The 17,781-nt window shown below is 48.2% G+C and overlaps 2 protein-coding genes and 1 long non-coding RNA gene across 12 annotated transcripts in view; 1 reads left to right on the top strand and 2 right to left on the bottom strand.

Moving 5' to 3' along the window:
• RNF10 (ring finger protein 10) overlaps positions 1-5,930 on the top strand; it is a 47,258-nt gene extending 41,328 nt beyond the window's left edge. For 5 of the 8 annotated variants that reach the window (XM_009181842.3, XM_003907261.4, XM_021923027.2 and 2 more), the window contains 4 exons: positions 61-161; positions 4,399-4,456; positions 4,560-4,718; positions 5,361-5,930. In XM_009181842.3, the coding sequence (XP_009180106.1) occupies positions 61-161; positions 4,399-4,456; positions 4,560-4,718; positions 5,361-5,437 (395 nt within the window). In that variant the 3' untranslated portion in view covers positions 5,438-5,930. Of the gene's footprint in view, positions 1-41; positions 162-4,398; positions 4,461-4,559; positions 4,719-5,360 lie in introns of those variants that run through there. The other 3 variants (XR_001893039.3, XR_635208.3, XM_009181844.3) reach the window with 3 other exon arrangements.
• LOC108581143 lies at positions 3,954-4,561 on the bottom strand. The gene is made up of 2 exons (XR_002515893.2): positions 4,276-4,561; positions 3,954-4,167 (listed from the first exon to the last, which is right to left on the bottom strand). It is a non-coding gene; the product is annotated as an uncharacterized LOC108581143 (long non-coding RNA).
• Positions 5,931-8,434: 2,504 nt separating the features above from the next.
• POP5 (POP5 homolog, ribonuclease P/MRP subunit) lies at positions 8,435-10,784 on the bottom strand. 3 transcript variants are annotated; one of them, XM_003907262.4, is made up of 5 exons: positions 10,700-10,784; positions 10,473-10,615; positions 9,158-9,307; positions 8,903-8,986; positions 8,435-8,804 (listed from the first exon to the last, which is right to left on the bottom strand). In XM_003907262.4, exons 1-5 carry the CDS (start codon positions 10,717-10,719, stop codon positions 8,710-8,712), a joined length of 492 nt encoding a protein of 163 aa, XP_003907311.1. In that variant the 5' UTR covers positions 10,720-10,784; the 3' UTR covers positions 8,435-8,709. The 3 variants fall into 3 exon arrangements, with proteins under 3 accessions (XP_003907311.1, XP_021778722.1, XP_009180109.1); XM_021923030.2 differs by lacking the exon at positions 9,158-9,307; XM_009181845.3 differs by lacking the exon at positions 8,903-8,986.
• Positions 10,785-17,781: the final 6,997 nt, after the last annotated feature.

Genomic DNA, 17,781 nt, shown 5'->3' on the forward strand with positions numbered 1-17,781 from the left:
CTTGTTAAGGACACTCCTTGGAACGTGACGAATATAATCAGGTCTCTGGTTCCCTTTCAGACTTTCTGCTGACCCCTCTGTCACCCACTGCCAGTCAGGGCAGTCCCTCATTCTGCGTTGGGAGTCTGGAAGAAGACTCTCCCTTCCCTTCCTTTGCCCAGGTAAATCCTTTGCTTGTGAAGCAGCCCAAGGGTATTTAACATGAACTCTGCTGCTCATTATTATGGGAACCTCCTCCAGGGATTGTTACCTCTCATTCTAATACGGCTGGACAAATTGAGTCATCTGATGGGTAGGAGGGAAGTTCACTGCCTGTCGGAGCTTTAGGCAGTGTGGAGTTGGCTGAGGGCAGATTATGTTATGGACGTCCCCTCTGTTGGAAAAGGAGAGACTTAACAGGCTAATGTTGCACTGACTCTAATAATCATGGGAGGCTTTCTTAAGAGGAAAGCTCGTGGATTTAGTCCTCAGATGTTATTGTAGACGTACCCAGGAAAGAGGCCAAGAATAGCTCAGGCAGAATCAGAGTTTAGAATATTTTAAAAATCATTTGATACTTGTGTACTGGATACTATTGTAGGGGCTGGGGATACACCATCAATTTTTTTTTTTTTTTTTTTTTTTGAGACGGAGTCTCGCTCTGTCGCCCAGGCTGGAGTGCAGTGGCCCGATCTCAGCTCACTGCAAGCTCCGCCTCCAGGGTTCACGCCATTCTCCTGCCTCAGCCTCCCGAGTAGCCGGGACTACAGGCGCCCGCCACCTCGCCCGGCTAGTTTTTTGTATTTTTTAGTAGAGACGGGGTTTCACCGTGTTCGCCAGGATGGTCTCGATCTCCTGACCTCATGATCCGCCCGTCTTGGCCTCCCAAAGTGCTGGGATTACAGGCTTGAGCCACCGCGCCCGGCCACACCATCAATTTTAACTGGTCTCTGGTTCTAGGACCTCTGATTCAGGTGGTATTTATCTGTTACATAAAATAAGCCGTTTCTCTTTACTTTGAGAGGGGAAGATTGTGTTGGTTATACTGCAACTAGCCAAAGCAGCTTCCTTGGAGCTGGGTGGGGGGGATGATAGGCTAGTGAGGCTTGCTGTGAAACCGCTTTATTAATCTCTAAGATAACAAGCAATACTCAGCATTCCTGCATTCAGATAAGTGAGGAAGTTGGATGGACAGCTTGACATGTGCCCTTGTAAGAAGTCCGTATTAACTTCTTTGGGGCTAGTGTAGAATCATTATCTTGACAATTCTTTAGACAGTTGATATGGATGTTTCTTATATGATTATAGCAGTTTGTACTGAGAAATAAGAATTGAGCTTTGGTAAGGAGGATTCTAAAGTCAAGGAACATGAAACAATTGTGGGGGTGAGGTGGGAAGGGAGGGGATCCTGAAAATGAACTGCTGGACTTAAGAGGTGATTAGCAAGTAGCTCCCAGGAGTTATGCCAAACACTTTTTTTTTTTTGAGATGAAGTCTTGCTCCTGATCACCAGGCTGGAGTGCAATGACGTGATCTCGGCTCACTGCAACCTCCACCTCCCGGGTTCAAGTGATTCTCTTGCCTCAGCCCCCCGAGTAGCTGGGGTTGGGTTACAGGTGCCTGCCATCATGCCGGGCTAATTTTTGTATTTTTAGTAGAGACAGGGTTTTACCATGTTGGCCAGGCTGGTCGTTTTTTTTTTTTTTTTTTTTTTTTTTTAACTAGGCTTTATTGCTATTGCTTTTTTCCTTTCAACTTTATTTTGAAAAACTTCACACTTAGAGTTGAAAGAATAGTATTATGAACACTTATACTTTTGACCTAGATTCACTAATTGTTGTTATTTTGCTGTTATATATTTGCTTTCTCTTTTTTCTGTGTTGAAAAGAAGTTGCAGATATCATGAATGATACTTTACCACTAAGTACTTAGGAGATACATGCCAAAGAAAGGGGGATATTCGCCTATAGAACCACAATGATCACATTAGAGAAATTCCACTGCCATAATAGTATCTAATATGGTGCATATTTCTGTCTCCCCATTTGTCTCAGTGTCCTTTATTTTCAACTCAGGGCAGAATCCCATTACTCACTGCATTTAGTTGTCAAGTCTCTTTAGTCTCCTTTGATCCGTTCCTTTGCCCATATCCCCTCTTTTTTTTTTTTTTCCCTTCCCATGGCCAGTTTCATAGAATATCTTACAGTTTGGACTTGTATGATTTCTAATGAATGGATTCAAACGTTTTGGTAAGAATAAAGGTGACATTTTGATTACCTTTTAAGAGTAAAACAATTCACATGTCAAACTATTTGGATGCTGTCTCAGTCCATTTGTGTGGCTATAAAAGATTACTCAAGGCCAAGTCATTTATCCAAAAAAAAAAAAAAAAAGTTTATTTGGCTCATGACTCTGCCGGCTGGAGAACTGGACATCTGGTGAGTGCTTCAGACTGCTTCCACTCATGGTACACAAAGTGAAGGGGTCCCTGCTTGTGAAGAGATCACATGGCAAGAGAGGAAGCAAGGCGGGGAGGAGGTGGCAGCCTGTTTTAAAACAACCGTGTTCCTGTGCCCAGTTTCAAAATAACCTTCAGCCAAGCTATTGAAGCAGACTTCATGAAACTGGACACACCAGCTACTTCAGATCCCTTCTGTGGTAAGGGCAGAGGCTGGAGTGCTCAGGGCTATCAAACACACACAAATGTACTGCCATTCCCACTTGGATCCAGTGGCAGACATCACTCTCAGCTCTTTCAGGAATGAATGTGAGAATAGTTCTCCCATTCCCCAGGGAGGGCATTAATCTGTTCATGAGGGGTCCACCCCCCTGACCCGAACACCTCCCATTAGGTCCCCACTTCCAATATTGGGGATCAGATTTTAACATGAGGCTTGGGAAGGGCAAATGTGTAAGCCATAGGAGACCCAAACTCCTAGAGACAAAGGGAGAAGTTCACCAAAGTGGAACATAATGAAGAAAGGTTATTTAATGAAATCAGCATCTGCCAACACAAACTCATCTTGAGTAATAGGCATTCCTCACTTTGGATTATATGATTTAAGGACAAGGCATCCCCCTTCTTGAACCCCATGGGGTTTGTCTCTTGATATTTTTCCAGGAATAAAATGTTCCCTGCCTTTTAAGTGGCATATTTGCAGTTATGGCTCATAGTGGCCTTCAGCAGTTACAAAGCTGGCCTTGGCCAAGTGGAATGAAAATTCCTCAGGGGCATGAGGATTGTTCTGATTTTATTGTCCTTGCAGGAATTTTACTTGGCCTGTGGTTGGATCTGAAAGTTAATGATTAAGGAGTTATTGGAAAAGCAGACTAAAAGGTAGTGAGGGCTGTTGAAGCAGTATCAGGAGAGAGTTTAGTTTTCATGGCTTTAGGTACCTGAAGTTTAGTAGCCATGTGGTTTAAAACTGGAGGGTACTCAGCTGGGCGCAGTGTCTCATGCCTGTAATCCCAGCACTTTGGGAGGCCAAGGCGGGTTGATCACCTGAGTTCAGGAGTTCAAGACCAGCCTGACCAACATGGAGAAATCCAGTCTTTACTAAAAATACAAAAATTAGCTGGGCATGGTGGTGCATGCCTGTAATCCCAGCTACTCAGGGGGGTGAGGCAGGAGAATCGCTTGAACCTGGGAGGCGGAGGTTGCAGTGAGTCAAGATTTGTGCCATTGCACTCCAGCCTGGGTAACAAGAGCGAAACTCCATCTCAAAACAAAAAAAAACTGGAGGGTACTAGGCCGGGCACAGTGGCTCACGCCTGTAATCCCAGCACTTTAGGAGGCCGAGGTGGGTGGATTAACTGAGGTCAGGAGTTCAGGACCAGCCTGGCCAACAGAGCGAAACCCCATCTCTACTAAAAAAATCCAAAAATTAGCCAGGTGGGTGCCTGTAATCCCAGCTACTTGGGAAGCTGAGATAGGAGAATTGCTTGAACCCTGGAGGCACAGGTCGCAGTGAGGCGAGATTGTGCCATTGCACGCCAGCCTGGGTGACGAGCAAAACCCTGTCTAAAAAACAAAAACTGGAGGGCACTACCCACTGCTTACTCCGACAGATCGATGTTTTTAGGGGTCTCAAGAAGGGCAGAAAAACTTACCAGAAAGTCAGAATTCCCAATTTGAGGGTCTCAGTAAGAATCTCTTGTGCCTTCTGTGCAGTGTTCTTTACCCATTTCCTAAGGAACAAACAGCTTATGGTTTACTACCTTGTGGGTTTCATTGCCCTTTCCATTAGCCATGATATAGAGGACATGACTAGAACAGTGTGTTAAGGAGAGAAGTACCTGGAAAATCTTTTCAAAGGTGATAGTTGGTTCTGTGCTTCTCCAGTCAGTCAAGGTAGGTCTGGAAAAGAAGTTGGACTAGCTACTTAAATTCTCTCCCCCACTTCTTTCCCACTTTGGCAGATGCTGAGGGTTGGAAAAGCAAAAGCAGATGTGTGGCCCAAAACTGCTCCAAAGAAAGGTGAGGATGGTCCACTGGTGAAGGGGGAGTTTGGCTCCTTTCCATAAAAAGCTGTTTCTAGAAAAAGAGTTGTTTCCATAGTTTTAACACTGTTATTTTTTAGATGAGAACAGCTTAGTTCCTCCTGCCCCTGTGGAGAGCGATGGGGAGAGTGATAATTCAGACCGTGTTCCTGTGCCCAGTTTTCAAAATTCCTTCAGCCAAGCTATTGAAGCAGCCTTCATGAAACTGGACACACCAGCTACTGCAGATCCCCTCTCTGGTAAGGGCAGAGGCTGGAGTGCCCAGGGTTGTCAAACATACTACACATACACTGCCATTCCCGCCTGGATTCAGTGGCAGACATCACTAATTAGGCTGTTTCCCTTCTGAACCCTTCAGCACACTCTAGTGTCATTTAAATAGTACTCCATTTGGTATGTCAGATAGGACCTATTTGCCACTCCAGAGTAATTCATGGCACCTGAAAGTGAAATTCTGAGGAACTCTTCCAAGATACAGTGGGGTGTACAACCTGTATCCTTTGGAATCTTGAGTTGGTACAGGGTGGCTAATTAGATGGAGGTCAGTCTCAAAGCCTGCTGCACTCTGTTCATTGACTAGACAAGAATCACATATGTATGGTGTGTTATGTGCCTAGCACTGTGCTAATTTTATTCTCCCAACAACCACATTAAATGGGTGTACCTCACATTACAGATGGGGAAACTGAGGTCTAGGGAGGTAAAAGTGACTTGCCCAAAGACACCCACTTAGTTATACCAAGACTAGTATTGGAATCTAGGCAGTCTAATTCCAGAGCCTCCACTCTTAGCTCCCACTCTGTGACTTTCGGTCATAAAAACTGGCCAAGGGACAAGGGATGGCATTTTAAGTTAAGCTCTCTTTCTGTGTCTCCCTTTAGAAGAGAAAGGAGGAAAGAAAAGAAAAAAACAGAAACAGAAGCTCCTGTTCAGCACCTCAGTCGTCCACACCAAGTGACACTACTGGCCCAGGCTACCTTCTCCATCTGGTTTTTGTTTTTTGTTTTTTACCCTCATGCTTTTGTTTGGCTGCTGTAATTTTTAAGTATTTGAGTTTGAACGGATTAGCTCTGGGGGGAGGGTGTTTCCACAATGTGAGGGGGAACCAAGAAAATTTTAAATACAGTGTATTTTCCAGCTTCCTGTCTTTACACCAAAATAAAGTATTGACACAAGAGATCTCTTCCTGCCAAGGTTTTTAGTTCATTGCCAGTTTAGTCTTTTTGACCCATGTGTAATTAATTTTTCTCAACCCAAAATAAGATTGAATCCCTTTGAGATGCATTAGAGCAGTCCAACCCGGAATGGTGCACACACTGCTCTGCTGTAGCATCATGTCAGGCCTTCCTGGGCTCAGCACACCTCTGTCTTTTAAAAAACAGCTGAATCTTTACTACCTATTTAGTTCTTCTTGTTAAAGAAATGGGTGGGAATAAAATGGATTTAGGACACCCAGTTTGTATTGCAGTTTATTTTTCTTCTGACACATGGCCAGGCTGTGGCACCAGCTTAATGGAGTAGGCTGTCCCTGGCACTTGCATGTGTGAAAGGAGGGTTTTGCCTCTTCTTGGGCATGGCTTGCGTTGGTAAGGAAAGCTGTAACTCATGAAGCCCTGAGACCTGCTACCCCTAAGATCGAGCTTGTTTTAGGTGACTGGCTTGAGTCATAGGAACAGGAGTGTGGTACAGCTGCAGCAGAGCAGGGCCATCTGAAGCGGTAGCATTGCCACCATCTCCCTCTAATCTAGAGCAGTCTTCTTATGCCTTGGTTTGCGCTGAATTTGATGTAAATTCTTTTTCTGCTTAATAAAGTGACCTCTAGGTGTGTTAGAATGCGAAGGCAAATAGTCACAATAAATCACCTGCACAAGCAATGTGAGCTTTTTGTTTTGTTAAGTTCATTACAGGTGAGCTAGACAAGTTATTTCTTGAATAGGTTAATGTGACAGCTACTGTGATATTGTGGGCTGTCTTTTCTGGTGTCAGGTTTAAATGGTTCTAGAGCTGGGCTTAGCTTTAACCTGCCATTTTAAAAGAAATCCTATCAGGAAATTTCCTGGATGGATGAGGGTGTTCTGGTCTCAAGATGAGGGGGCATGTTGAAGCCAAAATCACCAGTATTTCTGTTAAATGTGTATGGTACTTTCAGTCTCATCCATTGTATTACGGAGAAAACAGATCCCAGAAATGTCGGTAGGTAGTAGACCAAATCTGGATCATAAGTCTCTTGCCGTTACTACTTTCTGTGAGTATGGCAGTCTGACTTGTCTTCAGGGTAAGGCGCAGTAAGAAAGAGTAGAACTACAAAAAACTACCTTAAGTTTCTTAAGTGGGCAGCTGCTACATGACCATGCAATAATGATGTCAGGTGAGGCCAGCCCCCCAACCCCAACTGCAAAAGTTGCATTTTTTGTTTGAGATGGAGTCTCCCTGTGTCACCCAGGCTGGAGTGCAGTGGTGCAATCTCAGCTCACTGCAAGCTCCGCCTCCTGGGTTCATGCCATTCTCCTGCCTCAGCCTCCTGAGTAGCTGGGATTACAGGCACCTGCCACCATGCCCGGCTAATTTTTTGTGTTTGTAGTGGAGACAGGGTGTCACCGTGTTAGGCAGGATGGTCTTGATCTCCTGACCTCGTGATCTGCCCTCCTCAGCCTCCCAAAGTGCTGGGATTACAGGCATGAGCCACCGCGCCCGGCCCAAAGTTGCATTTTTGCAGTTACCTGATTAACGGTTGGCAAGGAATCTGGTATCTATAAGACCCTGTGGTTCAGTACTGAGACGGACTATAGATCTCTGCCAGTTCATTTGCTGTGTCTCAACTAATATTTCTTTTTTTTTTTTTTTTTTTTTTTTTTTTTTTTTTTGAGACGGAGTCTCGCTCTGTCACCCAGGCTGGAGTGCAGTGGCCGGATCTCAGCTCACTGCAAGCTCCGCCTCCCGGGTTCACGCCATTCTCCTGCCTCAGCCTCCCGAGTAGCTGGGACTACAGGCGCCCGCCACCTCGCCCGGCTAGTTTTTTTGTATTTTTTAGTAGAGACGGGGTTTCACCGTGTTAGCCAGGATGGTCTCGATCTCCTGACCTTGTGATCCGCCCGTCTCGGCCTCCCAAAGTGCTGGGATTACAGGCTTGAGTCACCGCGCCCGGCCTTCAACTAATATTTCTATTCCAAATGACTTGTCTTGCTTAGGGCCCATCTTGGGGCCGGGGGTACACAGCTTCAGGTAGAAGGCTAAGTATTGAAAATTTAGGCCAGGCACAGTGGCTCACGCCTTTAATCCCAGCACTTTGGGAGGCCAAGGCAGGCCGATCACTTGAGGCCAGGAGTTCAACAGCAGCCTGGCCAACATGGCAAAACCCTGTCTCTACTAAAAATACAAAAATTAGCCAGGCGTGGTGGTGCACGTCTGTAATCCCAGCTACTTGGAAGGCTGAGGTGGGAGAATTGCTTGAACCCGGGAGGTGGAGGTTGCAGTGAGCCGAGATTGGGCCAGTACACTCCAGCCTGGGTGACAGAGTGAGACTGTCTCAATAAAAAAGTTTAGTACCGGCCGGGCGCGGTGGCTCAAGCCTGTAATCCCAGCACTTTGGGAGGCCGAAGTGGGCGGATCACGAGGTCAGGAGATCGAGACCATCCTGGCTAACATGGTGAAACCCCGTCTCTACTAAAAATACAAAAAACTAGCGGGGCGTGGTGGCGGGCGCCTGTAGTCCCAGCTACTGGGAGGCTGAGGCAGGAGAATGGCCTGAACCTGGGAGGCGGAGCTTGCAGTGAGCCGAGATCGCGCCACTGCACTCCAGCCTGGGTGACACAGCGCGAGACTCCGTCTCAAAAAAAAAAAAAAAAGTTTAGTACCACACAGGGAGTCAGTCTTCCCACCAAGGCTAGGGATAGAGAACAGAGACTTGGCCAAGCATGGACTCCATAAGCCCTTTTTGTAATATAAGTATACTAAATGCCACGGAAACCAGATACATTTATTAAATCTAGTCTTAGCCAAGCAATAAAGATGTCTACAGAGTTCACAACCTGCAACACTTAACCAGGGAATGCTAGGTAAAGGCAACTTCAGTTTAACTGAGTACTCTATTTCAAATGGGTAACATGTCCGCTGGTTGGCAGCTATCCAGCTTGGAAAACTGTAGAAGATGCTGTTGCTACCCAGATTGTTCTGTTCAACAAGTGGGCCCGAAGCCTGAGCAGTGTAGCCTGCTGTGTGGTGAGCAGAGGGTCACTCCATTGCTTCTGCAGCCTCCTCACCTGACTCTTCCTCCTCCTCTAGTAAGCAGCTTCTTGTCACAGACTTCTGGATAGCTTCCCGCTCTCCTGGAGAAGGCAGATAGGGATGAAAGATGTCTTTGGGAGTGATTTCTTCAGCTCGAGGTCAGTCACTGCTCAGCGGGCACTGGGCTAGTATTGCTTACCTTCATCAGTGCAGTTCTGCAACAAGATCAACAGCTGTCTCCTGTTGTACTGAATTAGGAACTTCTGACATGTTCTTATTGTACCTGGCATGTGAGTTACTGCGGTCAACAGCTTGTGAAAGGTCTCGACCGTACTTTCAGAGGTAGGGGAAGTGTCTTGTTAGCGGGACAGCAGGAAGACCCACCCACCAGTCTAGACTGAACTCTGAACATGTCACCTATTGAAAATCAGTAGCCATATCACGTCACTCCTACCTCCCACATGTAACGTGTTGAAAAAGCATGGGTAACGGTGTCCTTTGTTCTCCAGGTATGTGATGAAGGGAAGAGCTGACCACACAAGCTGATAGAACTCTTTTCTGCATCGAAGTAGCACTATTCCAGTATAGGCATTGAGGTATCGAACTACAACAGGGAAAAAAAAAAATCATTTCGGAAAATTTTGCTGTGTGTGGTGGCTCACACCTGTAATCCCAGCACTTCGGGAGGCTGAGGCGGGCAGATCACTTTACGTCAGGAGTTCGAAGCCAGCCTGGCCAACATGATGAAAACCCGTCTCTACTAAAAATACAAAAATTAGCCGGGCGTGGTGGTGCAAGCCTGTAATTCCAGCCACTCAGGAGACTGAGTCATGAGAATTGCCTGAACCCAGGAGGTGGGGGCAGCAGTGACCTGTGATCTCCCTGCTGCACTCCAGCAGCCTGGGCAACAGCAAGACTGTGTCTCAAAAAAAAAAACTTTGGAGTAACAGAGCACAAGTGGCACGTAGGATCTATCAGCGAGTAAAAGAGAAAAGCCAAAACACCCACTGTGTTGCACACCACTCAGAACTGGCGAATGAATTTAGAATTTAAAATGCTTTCTAATTCACTAGTTAATTCAATAAATAGGAGCAGGTAGGAGGCGATCCATTTTAATTTAGGAAAAACCCTCGCCTGAAAAATAGGCTGTTCTACTGCAGTTGGGCTCTGTAATTCTTGTAGCAGTCAGCTGAGTCTCACCTGACTTAGGATGAGTTAAGCCTATCTGCATTTAACTCTCCAGAAGTCAATCCTCAAGCAAGGAAAAAGGGGGAACTAATATAAATGGTGTGGAAGAAGGGCCCCGGGCCCCTCTTTGTCCCGGCTCATCCTGTATTCACATATATTGACAATCATGTGTTCTGTACTTTACCAACTAAGGGCATTCCCAGGGATACTTTCGACAATTTTTTTCCATGTGACGTTAATGTAATCGGTCATAATAGCTCTTACTAGGAACTAGACACAGCTTCCCTCACTTAATTCTCTATCCTATCAATCACAACCAATTACAGAAATTACCTGTCAAGCAGGCAAAAAGAGGCCTCTAGCTCAAAGACCCACTGCCTTCGGGCCCCTCCTTTTAGCTCTCTGCTAATTTCGGACTCGTGTGGATCTCTCGCTTGCGGTCCCCGGCGCTTAAAGAGATACCTTACAAAAAACGATGCACGGGCTTGGCCACTCGTGCCCCTTCTTTCTTCCTCCGGCGCCTGCCCCCTCCACGTCCCGCCATCCTCCCGGGTTCCCCTCTTCCCCCAACGCTCTCGCACCCGCGAAGCCGATGGAGCAGGCGGCTGCGCCGAAAGTCCCGTGCACCCTGGCAATAGTGTCTCGTACGAGGCTGCTCAGAACTCGGTCATCGAGGCTTAGGCGGCAGCGGGGGTCGTCAGACACCAATTCGCAGAGCAGGTACCTGCGGCAGGCGAGAGGAAGGTGGGCGCTAGTGGCGCCGGGGGGCCTGGCAAGGCGCTGGGTGGGTCTGGAAGGGAATGCTTACCTGTGCTTGAACCGCACCATAGCTGCCTCCGCGCCGTCGGGACCGCTGTGCAAACCGGATGTGGGTTCCGTCCGCGGCCCGTGGGAAGCTTACTTCCGCAGCCTTTCAGCCATTCAGAGAAGGAGACAGGACATGCGGGCGGAGCTAGAAAGTTGAGAGGCCGAACTCTGTGTCAGTCTCCCTCAAGCCCCACCTAACTCTGCGTTTGTAAGCGCGCATGCGTCCTGCGGAGGGTCTCTGACTAGTTTGAGGGCTGAACTTCGGCTAGGAGCGGCTGGGAGCGGCTTGGAGCGGCTTGCAGCTGCGATGGGTGGTTTTGCTGCACACCGGAGTTTACAATACTGTGTAGGATGCAACCGCTGCCCTTGGGGCCCTGGGAACCTTGCAGCACAGGTATGTATGCGAGTACATTCTCTCCCCAAGGTGAACCGTGGAGCTTTTGAGGGCAAGACCCTGCACTTCACAGCCCAGGGATTGACAAACGGGAAATCGGACTCTTATTTTCAGGTTTGAGCTCAGTTTAATTCTTCCATGCAGCTAAATGTGCTATTGCTGTTTGGGCCTTTCAACAATCTTAGAGAGGCGAGTGTGCTGTCTCATTTTTTGTTCGCAGAAACAATACGTGGTCATTGTATTTTCCATTTCTGTTTTCCTTTCCTTTCCTTTTTTTTTTTTTTTTTTTACAGAAAAGCACAAAGAAGCAAATAAATTATAATCCCAGCACTGAGAGAGAATAACTGTTGTCGTGTAGTGTGTTTTCTTCTGTCATTTTCCCCCTGGGCCAGCGGTTCTCAAAGTGTCGTCTGGGGACCCCTGAGATTTCCTAAACTCACTCGGTTTAGGAGTCCCCGAAGCCAAAATTACTTTCATAATAATACTAAGATGTTACTTGTCTTTTTCATTCTCTCAGAGTGAACAGTCAAGTTTTCCAGAGGCTGCTTGACGTGATGACATCACTGCTCTAACAGCTAATGGAATTGTGTATTTTTTTTTAAACATTTCTCAACTTTAATGTCCATAGTAAATATAACCCACAAAACTAAAAGCTCTTGGGGATCCTCAGTAACGTGTGTAAAGGGGTCCTGAGACAGAGAAAACAGTTTGAGAACTATGCCCTCTGTTAAATTATGTTTTTTCTTTTATTTTCTTTTTAAGTATTTTTTTTAAAAAGTCTTATGTGGTATTACATAAAATACATATTCTTTTTTTTTTTTTTTTTTTTTTTTTGAGACGGAGCCTCGCTCTGTCACCCAGGCTGGAGTGCAGTGGCTGGATCTCAGCTCACTGCAAGCTCCGCCTCCCGGGTTTACGCCATTCTCCTGCCTCAGCCTCCGGAGTAGCTGGGACTACAGGCGCCTGCCACCTCGCCCGGCTAAGTTTTTGCATTTTTAGTAGAGACGGGGTTTCAGTGTGTTAGCCAGGATGGTCTCGATCTCCTGACCTCGTGATCCGCCCGTCTCGGCCTCCCAAAGTGCTGGGATTACAGGCTTGAGCCACCGCGCCCGGCCAAAATACATATTCTTAAGTGTACATCTCAATGAATTTTTACATATGGGTAGACTTCTATAACCACCTCCAAGATTAAAGAGCACTTCCAGTATCCCAGAAGGTTCCCTGATCCCTCTTCCAGTCAAATCCCTTACTGCCACTATTACCATTTCTACCCTGCTAGATTAGTTTTGCCTGTTCTTAAATTTTATATAAATGTCCTCCAGCATGTTTTCTTTTGTGTCTGCCTTCTTTTGCTCAACATGATTGTAAGATTGATTCCTGTTGTTTGGCTCTATTTTCTTTTTTCTTTTTTTGTTTTTAAGACAGAGTCTTGCTCTTGTTGCCCAGGCTGGAGTGAAATGGCACGATTTCTGCTCGCTGCAACCTCCGTCTCCTGAGTTCAAGCGATTCTCCTGCCTCAGCCTCCCGAGTAGCTGGGGTTACAGGCACCTGCCACCACGACCAGCTAATTTTTGTATTTATTTATTTATTTACTTTCGAGACGGAGTCTCTATTGCCCAAGCTGGAGTGCAGGGGCGCGATCTCAGTTCACTGCAACCTCTGCCTCCCGGGTTCAGGCGATTCTCCTGCCTCAGCTTCCCAAGTAGCTGGGACTGCAGGCGCGTGCCACCACAACCGGCTAATTTTTGTATTTTTAGTAGGGATAGGGGTTCACCATGTTGGCCAGGCTGGTCTCGAACTTCTGACCTCAGGTAATCCACCCACCTTGGCCTCCCAAAGTGCTGGGATTTTGGGATTATAGGCGTGAGCCACCACGCCTGGCTGTTTCGCTATATTTTCATGTCAACTGTTCAGCTACGATACTGTTTTTTCAGCTGTGCAGTAATGCATTGTTTGGACGTACCACTGTGAAGTTGGTCAGTATCTCCTGGTAGACGTTTACATTATTTCCAGGTTTTCTTGTTATGCCCAGTACTTTGATGTATGGCTTTGTAGCTTAGTCTTTATGCCCATCCCTGATTATTTGTAGAAATATCTTAGCCTTGGCTGGTCCTGTGAGGTCTGTAATGGAGGCAGCTTTCACAACTGATTTTTGCAAGATCTGGAATGAGTTCTGAATTTTCCCATCTCCCACTCTTCTTGGCCACCTTAAAGGAGGGATGTGGGGAAAGGTAGGGAAGAGAAGAATAGGAAGAGGGAACGCCGTGGCTCTACCCAGGGACCAGTGATAACGACGGCACTCCCCACCCAAGAACAACCTTTCTCCAGAAAGTGTCTGCGACATCCTCATTTGGCCAACAGGGGGCGCCAGAGGCTCGCAGTGCGCGGAGAGAGCAACACACCCCCAACCCCTGAGCGCTCCACCCCTCACGGAAATTTCACTCCTAACACTTCCCAGCCTTCATTTCAGCGGCAATGCTTGGCCCATTTTATAGATGCAGTTGGGGCTCAGACCAAAGCGTCCTATCCAGTTACGAGCAGGATCAGAATTCGAACCCAAAGCCGGCTGACTCCAGAGTCCTTGTTCTGGTCAACACGGCTGGTGCTCTCCTGTGCAGGGTTTCACTCGTCCGTTTAGCGTAATAAGATGGAGAGACGACAGATGGAGGTTCTGTTCACCACTCCGTCATTTACCGGCCCGGCCAGGTGCTGTCGGGACGGTTAATTCATGCCTCAGATCTTAGTTTCCTCATCTGTGCAATGGGATAACAATGGTTCCTCCCTCGTGGGTGGATATGAAATTTAAGCGGGGTCACGTGGACAAAATGCCTGGCTCAGGGAGTGCATAGTAAGCCTTTTTTTTGTTTGTTTTTGTTTGTTTTTTGAGACTGAGCCTCAGCCTGTCGCCCAGGCTGGAGTGCAGTGACGCCATCTCGGCTCACTGCAACCACTGCCTCCCGGGTTCAAGCGATTCTTCTGCCTCAGCCTCCTGAGTAGCTGGGATTACAGGTGCCGGTCACGACGCCTGGCTAATTTTGTATTTTTAGTAGAGACAGGGTTTCACCATGTTGGCCAGGCTGGTCTCAAACTCCTGACCTCAAGTGATCCTCCCGCCTCCGCCTCCCAAAGTGTTGGGATTACAGGCGTGCGCCACCGCCCCCGGCAAGTAAACGCTGTTTTGAACAAATGATTTACTTCTCCCCCACAGGCACAGCCCCGGGAGGAAGCACATTGGCGCGGCCCGCGGCCTCCCAGTCTTGGACCAGGCCCGGCCCCTTCTTGCCTCGGACGGTGCAGACGCCTGTGGTGGCCGGGCGGGCGGGCTGGAGCGTTGGCGGCGCGGCGGGCTCCCCTCGGTAATTAGCCCGCGCCGGCTTGGGCTGCGCCAGCCGCTAATTACAAGTCTCCTAATGAGGCCGGCGGCTGTTTGCAATCACCCGGGTCCCCGCTGCGCGGCGCGGGAGGCCGCGGGGGAATATGCCCGCGGAGGCGTCGAGGAGGAGCAGCCGCCACCCCCTGGGCCCGGAGATGCGCTGGACGGCGACAGGGGTGTGCCCCGGCCGTGCCCGCCCCCGGAATGCTGGCCGCGAAGGGGCAGCGGCGGGGGCTCACACCCCAGCCCCTCCTCGGTTCTCTCCCGAGCCGGGCCGCGGAGGCATTATCCTCCCGGTCTCACGGGTGAGGAAGCCGATGAGGCTCTGAGAGGTGAGCTCACCCACGTGCACAATAGAGCGCAATCCACGTCTGTCTGATCCCAACCTGTGCCCTTAGCCGAGTCAGGTACCCCTGGATCAATGGGGGTGGTCGCTGTTGTCATTACTGTTAGTGTTGTTACAGTTGTCCTGGGACTTCTCAGATTCTTTTTTTTTTTTTTTTTTTTTTGAGACGGAGTCTTGCTCTGTCCCCTCAGATTCTTTTTTTTTTTTTTTTTTTTGAGACGGAGTCTTGCTCTGTCCGCCAGGCTGGAGTGCAGTGGCGCGATCTCAGCTCACTGCAAGCTCCGCCTCCCGGGTTCAGGCCATTCTTCTGCCTCAGCCTCCCGAGTAGCTGGGACTACAGGCGCCCACCACCTCGCCCGGCTAGTTTTTGGTATTTTTAGTAGAGACGGGGTTTCACCGTGTTAGCCAGGATGGTCTCAATCTTCTGACCTCGTGATCTGCCCGCCTCGGCCTCCCAAAGTGCTGAGATTACAGGCGTGAGCCACCGCGCCCGGCCAGGATAACTGTCTTTATTCTCCATCCGTGTCTCCTGGGTGATCATTAATTGGGCTCTCACTGGATGCCGGCCACTGTCCTTTCTGTGTTTGATTGATTGAGTCCTCACATCAGCCTCATGAAGGTAGGTCCCATTATCCTGTGAGACACAGGGGGGAAAATGGCTTGCCCAAGTTGACAGAGTAAATTTAGGTGAACATCTGTCTTACTCTAAAACCCATACTCTTAACCCCTTGCTCTCTACTCTGTATTCTGGGACCTAGAAGGATGCTGAGCAAGGAGAGCCCAACTAGGGTACCATTCTGAGGTGACTTTGGCATCCAAGGGGTTTCTATCAGAGCCCAGACGCTGCTGTTGTGGATGGTGGCAAAGGGAACCTGTATCTGCTCCGGCATTTTATTAAGCAGCCACTGCTCATTAGAGGCTCCTGCTCCTCGTATCTTTACCAGTTTTCTGTAAAGCCCTTATGGGGACAATCTAGATTAAATTAAACCCTCCATCTGCTTAGCCAGGGGCTTGGGGAGCTGCCGCATCCTCCCGGTTGCTGGAACAGATGCAGCCCTCCCTGGACTTCAGACAAAACATTGCATCTTGCTCCTCCTTTGTCCTCGCTGCCCCGTGGACCTCTTTCCCTGTCTCTGCCTGCTGTGGGAATTCGCTCATCCAAAAATTAATTGAAATTACAAGGGCACTACGGTTTGACCCAGCAATTTCTCCACCAGCAATTTCTCCCACTGAGATTCTCGCACTTGTGCCAAATGACAGGTGAATGAGGATGTGTCTTGCTTGCAGCAAAAGGCCACCTCAGTGTTTACCAGAAGGGGTCCACTGTATGTGTGTATTTATCGGATAGCTATGGGTGAGGGAATGTTCATTCTAAACACTGCCTAGGCTGGGCACAGTGGCTCACGTCTGTAATCCCAGCACTTTGGGAGGCCGAGGTGGGCGAATCACTTGAGGTCAGGAGTTTGAGACCAGCCTGGCCAACATGGTGAAACCCTGTCCCTACTAAAAATACAAAAAATTAGCTGAGTATGGTGGCAGTTGCCTGTAATCCCAGCTACTGGGGAGGCTGAGGCAGGAGGATCGCTTGAACCCAGGAGGCAGAGGTTGCAGTGAGCCAAGACTGTGCCACTGCACTCCAGCCTGAGCAACAGAGCAAAAATCTGTCTCAAAAAAAAAAAAAAAAATAGCCGGTCGCGGTGGCTCAAGCCTGTAATCCCAGCACTTTGGGAGGCCGAGGCGGCTGGATCACGAGGTCAGGAGATCGAGACTATCCTGGCTAACATGGTGAAACCCCGTCTCTACTAAAAATACAAAAAACTAGCCAGGCGTGGTGGCGGGCGCCTGTAGTCCCAGCTACTCGGAGGCTGAGGCAGGAGAATGGCGTGAACCCGGGAGGCGGGGCTTGCCGTGAGCCGAGATTGCGCCACTGCACTCCAGCCTGGGCGACACAGCGAGACTCCGTCTCAAAAAAAATAAATAAATAAAAAAATAAAAAAACAAATAAACACTGCCTAGATTGACTCATTTAATCCTCACAACTACCCTATGAAGTAGGTACTTAGTTTTATTAACCCCATTTTACAGATGAGGAAACTGAGGCTCAGGAAAAACAAACTGGTGGCCTAAACTTCATGTGGCTTGTCCACAGCAGGGCCAGAATTTGGAACAGGCAGTCCATGTTCTTAATCACTGTCCTGTATGACTTCTCTGCCTTAATTTGCATGGAAAATTTCCAAAGGGTGACCCAAGAAGCTGTTGATGGTGGTTACCTCTGGGGAGAGGAATTCAGGTGTGAAGTAGGAGGGCCTTAGTTTCTACCATGCCCTCTTTTATTCCATTTTATTTTGCCATATGTTTGTGTGCTGAATGTTTATGTTCCCCCAAATTCATATGCTGAAATCCTAACCTTTAAGATGATGGTATTAGGAGGTAGGGACTTTGGGAGGCAATTAGGTCATAAGAGTTGACCCCTCAAGAATAGTATTAGTGCCCTTATAAAAGGGACCCCAGGCTGGGGACTGTGGCCCATGCCTGTAATCCCAGCACTTTGGGAGGCCGAGGTGGGTGGATCGCTTGATTCTAGGATTTTAAGACCAGCCTGGGCAACATGGTGAAACCCCGTCTCTCCTAAAAATACAAAAATTAGCTGGGTGTGGTGGTGCATGCCTGTAATCCCAGCTACTCGGGAGGCTGAGGCAGGAGAATCACTTGAGCTTCAGCCTGGGAGGCAGAGGTTGCAGTGAGCTGAGATCACACCACTGCACTGCAGCCTGGGTGACAGAGCAAGGTCGTGTCTCCAAAAAAAAAAAAAAAAAAAGAGGGGGACCCCAGAGAGTGCTCTTTCCCTCTCCTGCCACATGAGGACACAGAATCTCCTGGCACCTTAATCTTGGACTTCCCGGCCTCCAGAACTGTGAGCAATAAAAGCAATAAATATGTGTTGTTTAAGCCAACCAGTCTGTGGTATTT

The sequence above is a fragment of the Papio anubis genome, chromosome 9, assembly GCF_008728515.1.
Source record: "Papio anubis isolate 15944 chromosome 9, Panubis1.0, whole genome shotgun sequence".
Taxonomy (NCBI): domain Eukaryota; kingdom Metazoa; phylum Chordata; class Mammalia; order Primates; family Cercopithecidae; genus Papio; species Papio anubis.